We start from the raw sequence: 13,655 nt of genomic DNA on the forward strand, positions 1-13,655 counted from the left end.
GGGTGATATGCTGGTTCTGGTGACACTAACCTATCTATCTGCAGGGTTGGGGTGATATGCTGGGTCAGGTGACAGTAACCTATCTATCTGCAGGGCTGGGGTGATATGCTGGTTCTGGTGACACTAACCTATCTATGTGCAGGGCTGGGGTGATATGCTGGTTCTGGTTACACTAACCTATCTATCTGCAGGGCTGGGGTAATATTCTGGGTCTGGTGACACTAACCTATCTATCTGCAGGGCTGGGGTGATATGCTGGTTCTGGTGACAGTAACCTATCTATCTGCAGGGCTGGGGTTATATTCTGGTTCTGGTGACACTAACCTATCTATCTGTAGGGCTGGGGTGATATGCTGGTTCTGGTGACACTAACCTATCTATCTGCAGGGTTGGGGTGATATGCTGGTTCTGGTGACACTAACCTATCTATCTGCAGGGCTGGGGTGATATTTTGGGTTCTGGTTAGATAGTAGAACATATCATCCATCCTTTAGGTTTCCTGTAATTTCCTTTTGACGTTCTTTCATTACTTTCATTTATAAGCCAAGATTAATTGTGATGAAATTAGGTGAATGAAATGAACGATCCTCTTGGAGCGAAGAGAGCGCCCTCAGCCCCACGCCAGATATTTATCAGGATAGATCTACATATTAAGCCTCTATTATTGGAATTCAATGTTAGGGCCGATCCATCTGCCAAAACAAGATGTATCATCAAGGTCTGTAAATGAAAGGGAAGATTGAGGTAATTGAAAAGCCAGATCTGCGGATTAAGCCAGAACTCTTCTCACTTTTCTTAGCTGCTGACCTTATCACTCAAGTGGAAAAAATTGAGTGTCTAACCCCCTCGGTATACGGTATATCTTGCATTAGAAAAATACTAATTAAGAGGCCAAAGTGGAGGTGTTGAGAAGACATAATCTTTTTCCAAATTCCATAAAATTTATATCCATGGTCCCTACAAAAGTGCCCATCTTTACTTTTCCTCTTGGCTCAATATATTCCAAGATGTTTGGCAGGAGATAACCAGCTTTGAGAAAAAAAACCACAATTTTGTGATACTCTGCCAGGAGTTGTTTCTGCTAGACATGTGACCACCCAGTGGTCATGATGTGCATTACAAGGGTTTTGTTAGCATATCACATTAATGTATTCAGCTTTTATCATAGTGGACGGGTAACAATGGACACATCTACACATGGTGAAGGTATTCTTTGTCAAGGGGTAGGAGTAATGCCATCATGTATGTCGTAACTCTAGGATTTTTTAGTTAATAAGGGGGAGGGGAGTTCTTCATCTCCTAGAGGGAGAGGAGTCTGCCTACAAAGAGTGTCTCTTTCTCTGGAGGACCTGTCCTCCAACAACCCATTGAAACAAATGGACACTGTAATTCCTCATTTCCCCTGCGGTGGTGCTGCAGGGAAATCAAACACTTAGTTCTAGACTTTCCCAAAAATTACAGCAGATTGACATTGAACCCACTATAGACCGTTCAACAAATCTGGATTGTCGAAAGAAGAAAGTCCTTTAGAATAGTAGTTTTGGGTGGAGATGTCTTCTATATTCACTGTGAACGTCCTTCAAAATATTGAAAAACTAAGAAAAACCTAATAGTTGTCATTTTTAATAATATAATTTTTTGGGTCTTTCCATGATGTAAGTTAATTTTGTTTAAGTGGAAAGTAATAATGGGCAATCTTATAGTAGAACGGAACATGGCTGAACGTTCCATCGTCTAGAATACCGTAAAGTCTAATCTTTTGTAGTTTTTTATTAAAAAGTGACACGGCTTGATTGTTTAAGTGTCTCCGTTAAACGTTCTGCTTTCTCCCAGCATATTTCTTGTCTAAGTGAGTATATATTTTTGTAGAATAATGAGACATCTGCCATAACAGGGTAATTTAAGGTTGCACTTACAGCTTTAAATATACTACATTAGTCTAAGAGTAAAGTACCTTGTAAATAAACTTTAAAGTGTTCGTCTCAATGGGAAGATTTTCTCGACGGGATTAAGGAAAAATAGGAACGCGATTCAAAAAATTGTGTAAGAATGATTCCGACACGTAATATCTTATAGACGGGCGCCCAAAGATCAATGCTCCCCAGTCCTCTTCTTCTCCCTCTCCAGAGTCCTCTGCTGTTGTCTACTTCCTGGTGGTGGCGTAACTACCAGGGTAGCGGCTGCCACAGGGCCCGGGACATTAGATGCCCGGAGACAGCCGCTACCGGTGCGTTTTTTTCCCCCAATACCACCAGGATCGGTAAGTAATGCTACGGGCCCCAATAACATCATTATTATACTCGGGGGTCTTTTCAGACCCCCAAGTATAATGATTGGAGGTCCAGGAAAGGTAAGAGAACATAAAAAACCATGTTACTTACCTTTCCATGCTCCAGGCAGGTTCGAGCCTACTTCTGGACGCTCCCTGACCCGGGATGCATGTCCTATTCATGTGACGTCCCAGGTCATGTGACATCCTGGACGTCATTAATGAAGGCCGACAGCACCAAGAACTGCAGCGGAGCGGGAGATAGGTAAGTAACATGGTTTTTATGTTTGTATCCCCTCTCAGTCTCCACTATGGGGCATAATACTGTGTGCAGGGGCCACTATGGGGCATAATACTGTGTGCAGGGGCCACTATGGGGCATAATACTGTGTGCAGGGGACACTATGGGGCATAATACTATGTGCAGGGGCTACTACGGGACATAACACTGTGTGCAGGGGCTACTACGGGACATAATACTGTGTGCAGGGGCCACTATGGGGGCATAATACTGTGTACAGGAACTACTACGGGACATAATAGTGTGTGCAGGGGCCACTATGGGGCATAATACTATGTGCAGGGGCCACTATGGGACATAATAATGTGTGCAGGGGACACTATGGGGCATAATACTATGTGCAGGGGACACTATGGGGCATAATACTATGTGCAGGGGCTACTACGGGACATAACACTGTGTGCAGGGGCCACTATGGGACATAATACTGTGTACAGGGGCTACTACGGGACATAATACTGTGTGCAGTGGCCACTATGGGACATAATACTGTGTACAGGGGCTACTACGGGACATAATAGTGTGTGCAGGGGCCACTATGGGACATAATACTGTGTGCAGGGGCCACTATGGGGACATAATACTGTTTGCAGTGGCCACTATGGGACATAATACTGTGTGCAGGGGCCACTATGGGGCATAATACTGTGTGCAGGGGCCACTATGGGGACATAATACTGTGTGCAGGGGCCACTATGGGGCATAATACTATGTGCAGGGGCCACTATGGGACATAATACTGTGTGCAGGGGCCACTATGGGGCATAATAAAGTTTGCCACAGGGCCCCGCCATTCCTAGTTACGCCACCGCTTCCTGGTTCCTCTCGACACACAATAATAGAAACAGTAAGAGTTGGGTCAATAAAAAGCTAGTGATTCAAACCCTGGCTTAAAATTAAAATTTGGTGGTTTGACCTCCCGACTCTTCAGTCCTGTTGGGACCAACCTCAGCCAATGATTTAGTGGCATTTCCTGTGTGCCAAGAAAGATCAGGAGGTAAAGACCAGGGAGGTGCCTGGTTAACATGAGATCAAGATTGGCAAGGAATTGGAGTCACTATTCAACAATTTTCGGAAACATAACTTAAGTCTATACCTGTTCAGATATCTAAAACTATCGTTGAATGGTCCGTTGCTTATAAGATTGAGATGATAATTTACTTTAAGTTGTTCTAAAAAAGGCTTTCAGGAAAGTCTCAGACTCTAAGGTGAGAGAGGCCCACCAATCCTGGAGGATCTGGCCAACAGCTGGACATCCCCTCTAAGGTTTCATCTCCCTAGAAGGACCTTTTCCTTATTCTCATAACTGCCCTCTGTTATGTAATATGAGCTGCCAAAATTTTTGGAAATACTAGTCCTTTGGGCCATGAACTATACAGTGTGTGGTCACTTCTTGGATCCTTATTGTCCCATATTTTTAGATCCTGAGGCTGGTAGTGGATCTCTTGAAAGTGGAGGAAGTTGGATGGTAAAATAAAGTGTGATCAAAAATACATGTGTATGCCCAAATGTCTTAGATTCAGTGCAAAGTCTAAGGAGAGCCATTGTGATCTTCATTCTTTTTGGCTTTATTGCCTTGCAGTACTGGCGCCCTGGGTTCAAATCTGACCAAGGACCTCTACAGAGTTTGTATGTTCTTCCCATGGGTGTGTGGGTTCCCTTAATTTTTCCAACATCTCCAAAGAAACATAGAAATAGGTTACTTCAGACTTTAGATCGGGAGTCCAATGGCGATAGAAATAGATGTGGGACTAAGTGGTGATGGTCTCCATACAGTTCTAAGGATATGTTGGTGATATGTATATACTGTATATATAAAACACAAATACAAATCTTTGCAGCTTCTCCATCGAATACAAGGTATGATTTTCTGTTTGGCAGGACTCGAGAAGGGGAGTCAGTACAGCTTTCAAGTCTCTGCAATGACGGTGAATGGAACTGGACCATCATCTGACTGGTATACAACCGAAACACCAGAGAATGACCTTGACGGTACGTTATTTGTAATAGCAGTGGCTGTACTAGTAGTAGTAGAGTAGTATTAGTAGTAAAAGTAGAGGGTCATGTAGGCTTCTAAGAATAATAGATAAGAAATACGTATAGAAAGGAATGGCATGGCTAGGAAGAGTGCCAGAGAAGTTAATAGTATAGTTGTTGGAGGATACTTTTATTAATTCTACGCTCCAAAATTCTACGCTATGACATATAGGGCTCATACATATATTCCAGACCCCTTTTTCCAGACCCTCTGATGTCATAGTTTCCAATAGGTAAGCTTTGTGTCCATTGGCGTTATTGGTGGCACCAGACATCTTCTTGAGCCAGACAGAAAAATGTTGCATACGTGGAGGCTAAAATGGAGAGGAGGACAATCCAGAAAACCTTGGAATCCAGTATGGCTGATCTTTCTTTCCCTTGATATCACCTGTAAGGGGAGAGTTAGGAGATCATGTTGGGTCAAAGAATATACATTAAATGGTTGGGCCTTCTGATATTGTCAAGAACGGCCAATGTGCATGGGCAACATTCTTACCTTAGTCTATACACTTTAGATTTTGGACAGCCGTCATGGGATCATTAGTACAAAGGATCGCATCATCAATATTAACAACTACACTGTCCTTTCAGGGGGTTGTAAAAAAAAAACAAAAAAAAAACTAATATGCATAAATTGGCTGATGGTTGGGCAAAAGCAACCAAATATCACTGGTATTTTTGGCCAACAGCTGGACAAAAATGTCCAGCATGGCCGATCTATGATTGTTGTATTCAAAATGTCAGATCACCGGCATTTGTTGGTCAAAATGACCAAATTGGCCATTTCGCCCAACGAAGATCATGTGTATGGCCACCTCAAGATATGCTACCGGTCAACTTTGTTGACCATGAATGGTGGATGTGGATCCATCATATTGAATTATCATTAGACTGTTTTTGACAACTAAACAGAGTTACCACATTAGCTCCACCAACTTTTCAATTTCCGAGGCTTTCGATTTAATAACAGGTCAATAACATAAAAGCGTATTACTTTTTCGTATCTGGAACAAGCTTGAACATGAAAGTAAATAAACACTCAACTTCTTCCATTCACCCCTACCATCTGTAATATTAAGGCACGCTTGGAGTATTTTTGCACGAGTCTTTCAATCTCACTGATGCTTTGATGAAACCAGAGGGAGTCAAACACCTATTAGATGCTGAGAGTCCTCAGTGTGCCAGCCTCGTATAGACGGGGCCGCCAGACAGATTGTTAACGGCAGCTACTTTACAGCGTGTAGGATTCGTGTTGCTCACCTCGCCTTCACTGTATTTCTGTTTGAAATGAGCATCAGTGAGACAGACAGTATGTCGGAGAACTGCCGCTGTTCCCTGTGGATATCCCTTTTAATTAGAACATTTTGTTAAAGTGATTGGGAAGCCACTAAAGAGTCAAGGTTCCCCGCATCGCTCCCTTGTGGATGCTGGCATCTGGGAACTTCTCAAATATTTATTTTTAGACTTTAGATTCCCATAGGAACCCTTAGAGTATTGCCTTTAAAAGGTTTCATTCAATTTGCCTAAGTGAAGATGTTTCGAAAGTCAGAACTTGTCAAAAAATGTGCGGAGGGAAATACTCAAAATGCGCTAAGAGAGATCTCACACCATGGCATCACCATCCTGTGCTGCCACCTCTGGTTCCCAAAGGTATCGTCCCTCAAGGGGCCTAAATGAGGCTATATGTGATTCCCATCCCGAATACCCAACTAGACTAGAAGATGTCTTCATGGTGTCCCTGACAGCAACGCATCATGATCCTGGAGAGCTCAACCGTGGTATGACATTCAACAATGAACACCAAACATAAAGAATAAAAAATACCTTCAAGCACATCCTCCTTCATCTTCTCATGTCCTTTCTCACTATCTTATCTCATTACCTTTAAAAATAAAAGAATATATGTTAAAAAATCATCTTGCTGGGCCATGGCTACCTGCTCCTTACTGTTTTAATTGTAGCTGCAGCAGGAGCCTCTCCCCACTGTGCTGCAGGGGTTCTCCAGGCTTATTAATTGATTACCTATCTTTAGGATAGGTCATCAATTGAAGATCTATGAAGATCATACATACTTGAATGGGATTGAGTCGCAAATAGGCTATGTGACTGATGAACGTGATGTCATATGGCCGGTGAAACATGATGCTGCTGCTACAGCTGATCCACCACGGTCCTAGATGTGGTATCCCCTCTGATCCTAAGGATAGGTTATTTATTAACAAAGCCCAGAAAATCCCTTTAAGATCTGACCCTTCACTAAGCACCCCCTGTCAGTTGGTCAGTGGAACTGATTAGCAAGTGATTAACCCCTGTTGTCTCTTCAAGATTTCTTCAAGACGTTTGTGGGTACAAGACCATCTACTGTTTACTTTTAATATTTATTTGGAGGTTTAGTGTTCCTTTAGAGAAAATTTCACCAACTCCAATAAGTCCATCTCTCTACATTATTTAATAGATGCTGCTCCATTGATTCTGGAACAGTTGGGTTTTATTCTCTAGCTCCCACCATTTCCGAGCAGTCAATGCTGTTAGTTTTGGTGCCTGATATACCATCTAGGCTCTTTACTATCCATTGGACGGTGTCAGGCAGGAGCAGACAAGGAGTTTGATTCTGAGCTCTGACACTGGCTGCCTCTGATTGGTGCACTGAATCACACCCCCCTGCCTAACACCGCCCTTGACACCAGAGCTCAAATAGCATATCAGGCACCAAACCTAACTACCCTTGTTGCTCAGGAATGGTGGGGGCTAGAGAGAAAATTCCATCTATGTTGGAATCAGTGGAGTGTCACCTCTTAACAGATGCTAAGAACTAGAATTGGTAGAGGTGTTAAAAGGTCCTCATTAAATAGAGTTAGGGGAAATTAAATCCATGGGTGACAGCTACCAAGACAAGAACATCTACAGTAAAAGAATATTCGAGGAGTCATAGGGTCTCTGAATAATCTTCTAAGAAGGCCTCTTTCCAGAAGAAGAGGTTTTCGTGCTATTTCCTACAGCCATGACCCCATTACAAGGGAGTGGCTTGTTTCGATAATATGGCTTTACCAATTACATGGTCCAGTTTGTCCAGGAAAGTGATGACCATCCATCGTACGGTTGGGATTTCGACTCTCCTCATCACACATCTACGACTTACACTCCTTGGCTTAAAATGAAGTTCCCCGTTCCCTTGGATAACTCTTGATCACCAACCTTGTGCATCCAATTAATGCTGAATAATACATGCCATTTAAATTTCCCCGCAGGCTACATATATTCTGGCCCAAGAACTGTTCAGTCATCAGTAAAACGAGCATTTATTTCTCCTTTTGGGATTGTTAATAGAGATCTCGGCCAAAGCAAAGTTCACGTTGCAAATTTTTTTTTTTACATATCTGATTTTATTATAGGTTTACTTCACTTTACCTGCCACCAGAGAGGGTAGAATACATCTAGTCTGCACGATACTGCCCCCTATCTGCCATATATATATTTAGTATTTCTCATTTTTCTTATTTTTAGCTATTTTTGGTCTACAGATGTTTAGTAGAGATGAGTGAGTAGTATTCGATCGAGTAGGTATTTGATCGAATACTACGGTATTCGAAATACTTGTACTCGATCGAGTACCACTCGCTATTCGAATGGAAAAGTTTGATGCAGAACCAGCGTTGATTGGCCGACTGCTATACAGTCGGCCAATCAACTCTGGTTCTTCTCCTACCTTTAGAAGTCTTCTCCGTGCAGCGTCCCCATGGCATCTTCTGGCTCTGAATTCGCTCTGCCAGGCATCGGGCCTGGGCAGAGCCGACTGTGCATGCCCGTGCTACAAGAAAATGGCCACTTTGACTGTAAACGGCCATTTTCTTGTAGTGCGGGCATGCGCAGTCGGCTCTGCCCAGGCCCGATGCCTGGCGGAGTGAATTCAGAGCCGGAAGATGCTGCGGGGACGCTGCACAGGAGAAGACTGCTCGGAGGATCCAGCCCGACCCTCACTCGTGGACTTGGTAAGTATAATTTGATCGAATGTTGCCTACCCCTGAAACGAGCATTTTTCCCCCATAGACTATAATAGGATTTGATATTCGATTTGAGTAGTCGAATATTGAGGGGCTACTCGAAACGAATATCGAATATCGAGTATTTAACTACTCGCTCATCTCTAATGTTTAGTTGTGTATTTATTACATTATATAGTTATGTCTTCAGTCACTAGCCAATGCTCGGAAAGTCATATTTGGCTCTCTGCCCCTCTACTCGTGAATTCGAAGCTGTCGACAGTCGTTGACGGTACTGTAGATAATAATCAAGACTCATTTATTTGGAGTGTATTATCCATCAGAGAGAGTCTGAGACTCCGCATCTTGATACCTACAGCAATAATATAGTGAAAGTTCCCGGCATTAACCATTTGGAGTGCAGCTCAACTGCGAAGTGCGGAGCCAAAACCGTATACTTAAAATATGGGGTCAGAAATCGCCTAGAAAATGAGAGAGCCTGTAGTTTAAGGTGCAACTTTCTGTGCCATGATGTCCGATCTGAGAGAAAGAGTCGTGTTTACGCTACGTGCCATAGTGTTGTTAACCTTTGCAACGTCAAGGTCACTTGATTGTAAGACTTTTACCCTATGAAAATTTTTTTCCTCCATTGCAGACATCATTTATCTCACAATATGCAAATGAGCAGTCTAGAGCAATGAGGGCGACTCCATTATTCCAAAATGCTACACCCCACGTGGTAGTAATACACCCACTTTCCACCAGGGAGCTAAGGTTCAATCTTGTCTGCTTCTTTCACATTAATGTCACCAGTCTGATAATCGGCACATGCACAGAACTGTTCTGAGGTTCCCTGTCTGGAGCGGCTGTACTGTGCTTGCGCCGATTGCATCACAGTATACCCAGAAGTGAAAGGGTAAAAACTCAGGCGAACCTGATTTAATATAGTTGTCCCTTTAACATGTCTGACACTAGCTTACTCCCCTCTCGATATCGAAACACATATATCCTTGATTGAGCATGGAAGAATCAACCGGAATAGCTGGTGAATGGCATAGCTAGCACCAAACTCTATACTCTACCACTGATGCCTAATACCAGAATTTAGATTTGGTATCTTACTGGACTAACATTGGTATTAGTACCATGGCAGCAGTACATGTAGAAAATTGGTAACCACCATTGGTGACCAGATGTGACGGGTATTTGGTACACATTGCTTGGCCAGAAAAAATTTGTTGGGTTGGGTTGGGTTCAGAGTCAATCCCTTTCGCTTCAGACCCCAAAGTTCGGCATGATAGGTGTTGGATTGCCTTCAGCCATCAGCTCTGTCGAGTATGCATGTTATATAGAATGAGTAACATTCACTTATGTATGAACTGTTGACCTAGACACCATTTGTAGCCGGCCAGTTGCCTGATTGGATGTTATGCCTTATTCCCTAGGTTGACGTCTACTCCACCTGTCCATTATTACCTACCACATCGGTGATACTTAGTATTGGCGTGAGGACAGACATGTTCGATTTTTATCTCCAGAAATCACTTACTCACGTAATTTTATATCCAATTAGTATAATGGGTCAAAAACATCTAGTAGCGGGCGCCATTTTCCATCATTAGCACTACTTCATTGCCACTTCACGATGATCCTCTCAGTGAATGCATCTTACTATAACATGTCACAGTGCAGATAATAGAAGACGCGAGGCGCTACGAGACGCCAAGTCTCACACTGAGATGTTCTGTTCGGTAAATTTGTGCCTGAGCGTGACTCCAAAATTGATTGGTTTGTGTTTTGCTATCAATTTGCTCAGCATCACCACTTGCTGTATTTAGGTCATTCTAATTACAGGGTTTTTGTTCTTCTATCTCTTTACGTGGATTATCACCATCTGGTAATATATGACTCTTGGCTCTCACGCTAAAAATAATCCCGAAATGAAGAATTTTTTTTTTTACCATCCTAGTTTAGTGGTTACTCATGATACCATCTTCTTTTGGGAATACTTCACAGGTGATCTCTTATGATGGCTTTGCCTGCTACGATATCCGCGACGTTGTAATTCTAAGTTGTCGCTATGTTATAAGTTGCTTCGATGATGCAAAGACATCCGCTTGTCCCTTCCGCTCTCAAAGAGACAAGCCATGATGTTACGCTCATGGAGTTGCTTGTGACGTAGTTGGATACTTTTAGGATGCGTTGGCCATGATAAGATATAATCTGGTTCTGTAGGGTAAAGACCAGGCTCATCACCCAGAAACTGGACCTAAAAACTGTTATAGACCCTGTCTATAACCCCACTCCAAAAATTTTTGTAAAATTTAGGAAAATTTTCATTGATGGCCTCCATGTCATTCCATATTTCCCTTGTTGGGTCTGGTTTTGGAAACCCTTGGCATTAAGGATTCTGAAGCTGGTCTCACAACGATCAGGTGATCGGCAGGCCAACCATATTTGTAAAAGGGGTTGTCCATAAATACTCTCTGGTTATAGTCACTAAAATCGGCTAAAATTCTGACGCACCTTCTTGTTTAGTGCCGGTATGGAGTTTACGTTAGTGATTTACATGTTTGGAAGTGTAGACTTGGAGACCTATTTAGGAACCCACTTACCAGAATGCAATACAGCAGAGCCCATTGTATTACAGCTTAGCTGTTAGGGAAGTGTTTGTCCACTCATTCCAGTAACAGTTGGCAGAATTAGAAATTCAGCTCTGAAGTATAATCCAGGATCAGTTGAACATAAGTCATTAGGGTTGAGCCGATCTTGAGATTTCAAGATCGATTTTAAAATCCGATTTCCGATCATTTTCCAGCCGATCTCGATCGTGAAATTTGCTCGATCGCCGATCGGAATCCGATCTTTTTCCATCCCGATTCTCAACCCTAGTCAATGCTTTTCTATGGGAAAAGTCACTTTTGGGGTTGAGCCGATCTTGAGATAACCTCCGATCTCGATCCCGCTGGAAAAGATCAGATCGGAATTCCGATTGTGATCGTGAAATTTACTCGATCGCCGATCGGAATCCGATCTTTTCCGATCCCGATCGCTCAACCCTATAAGTCATGTATGTAAAAAAGTGAGCCATTTTTTAGATTCTATCTTAACTTTTCTGCCATGATAAAATCTTTATGAACGTCTCGGAGCTTCTCCGTTGTAAATTGAGTATGCGATGGAATGGTCTACACTAGAAATCGCTTTCATAAATGGATGTTTTGGTTACCGGTAAACATCATTGTTTTTACTGTGTTTGCATTAATCATACTATTTAATTCATGTGCTCGAAAACTTCTATGAAATCTCTTATCCTGGTTTTACTGACTCAACACTCAAGGCGCCCGGTCTCCGAGCCCGGATTATCTATTTATAACGCAACATTCTACATTCTAACAATGATCAAAATGCGTTAGTCAGACTCGGTGCCGGAATCAGCCAGTCAGTAGAATATTAATGATGTTTTTGTTTGACTCGTAGAATCCCAAGTGCCCGACCAGCCCAGTTCTCTTCATGTCAGGCCTCTGACTACCAGCATCATTATGAGTTGGACTCCGCCGCTAAACCCCAACATTGTGGTGCGAGGATACATAATTGGCTACGGAGTTGGAAGCCCTTATGCCGAGACTGTACGAGTGGACAGCAAACAGCGCTATTATTCCATTGAGAATTTAGGTAAGTGGTCGTGATTGAATACGAGGAAGGTGAGCGTGTTTGTGTTCAACAAGTAACTAGTAAAGTAAATCAGACACAATCGCTGTAGACAATGTCGTGAGTGGCTGAAATTGGGAAATTGCGTTGCGTGCCCCAATGGGGACAAGGATATGAGTCAATTGTAGAATGTAGCCATGGTATGGAATGGAAAAGGTGCACTTAAAGGAACACTACAAATGAAGAAAGTTATTGTTGAGCTGTTTCCATACATCTCGTAGACGAGAGAGGAGAAAGCCACTGATCCATTCATTCTCCATCCGAATGTGGTGGTGGTTAGATGTCTCACAAGGCTGCATAGGGGCTAGGGGACCCCGTCTCTTAATATATACGCAAATTGGACTTGAATGTATCAAATATTTATGGCATGTCAATGTGATTAGGCACTTACTGTATAGTTCCACTTATTTAAAGGGTTCGGTCACCAAATCTGGAAAGCCCAATGGTATCATCATTTTGGTCTATCCAACTGTACAAATCCATTCATATCAACATATAAACCTGTTTTTAGAGATGAGCGAACAGTAAAATATCCGAGGTTCGATATTTGTTTCGAGTAGCCCCTCAATATTCGACTACTCGAATCGAATATCGAACCCTATTATAGTCTATGGGGGGAAAATGCTCGTTTCAGGGGTAGACAACGTTCGATCAAATTATGCTTACCAAGTCCATGAGTGAGGGATGGGCTGGATCCTCCGAGCAGTCTTGTCCTTGCAGCGTCCCCGCGGTGTCTTCCGGCTCTTCATTCACTCCGCCAGGCATCGGGCCTGGGAAGAGCCGACTGCGCATGCCCGCACTACAAGCGGACATGCACAGTTGGCTCTGCCCAGGCCCGATGCCTGGCAGAGTGAATGAAGAGCCAGAAGACACCGCGGGGAAGCTGCACGAAGACTTCTAAAGGTAGGAGAAGAACCAGCATTGATTGGCCGACTGTATAGCATTCGGCCAATCAATGCTGGTTCTGCATCGAACTTTTACATTCGAACAGTGAGTGGTACTCGATGGAGTACGAGTATTTCAAATACCATAGTATTCGATCGAATACCTACTCGATCGAGTACTACTCGCTCATCTCCACCCGTTTTGTGTTGATGCATATTAGGGTGTATTAGTGACGTAGGCAGTAACACTGTGTTATCTCTGGGGGCGGAGCCTCTGTGTGCTGGATAGTAGACCCTAATTTGCGTCAACATTAACAAGGCTTATATCTTTGGAACGGCTGAACGGATTTGGATAAACAAAACACCAAAATGCTCAGGGTGACAGTGCCGATCAGATGATTGGTGTCATTTGGATTTTCAGACCTGGTGACAGGTCCTCTCTAAGGGAAAGTCATCTACACCCCTTCTAACTCCAA

At 43.0% G+C, this 13,655-nt stretch overlaps 1 protein-coding gene across 6 annotated transcripts in view; it reads left to right on the forward strand.

Annotated features, from left to right (window-relative positions):
* Window positions 1–13,655, forward strand: part of DCC (DCC netrin 1 receptor) — a 634,243-nt gene that overhangs the window by 533,538 nt on the left and 87,050 nt on the right. For all 6 annotated transcript variants that reach the window (XM_075267856.1, XM_075267865.1, XM_075267883.1 and 3 more), the window contains exons 14-15: window positions 4,452–4,562; window positions 12,065–12,259. In XM_075267856.1, coding sequence (XP_075123957.1) covers window positions 4,452–4,562; window positions 12,065–12,259 — 306 coding nt within the window. The remainder of the gene's footprint in view (window positions 1–4,451; window positions 4,563–12,064; window positions 12,260–13,655) is intronic.

This window comes from Leptodactylus fuscus, chromosome 1 (genome assembly GCF_031893055.1).
Source record: "Leptodactylus fuscus isolate aLepFus1 chromosome 1, aLepFus1.hap2, whole genome shotgun sequence".
Lineage (NCBI taxonomy): Eukaryota > Metazoa > Chordata > Amphibia > Anura > Leptodactylidae > Leptodactylus > Leptodactylus fuscus.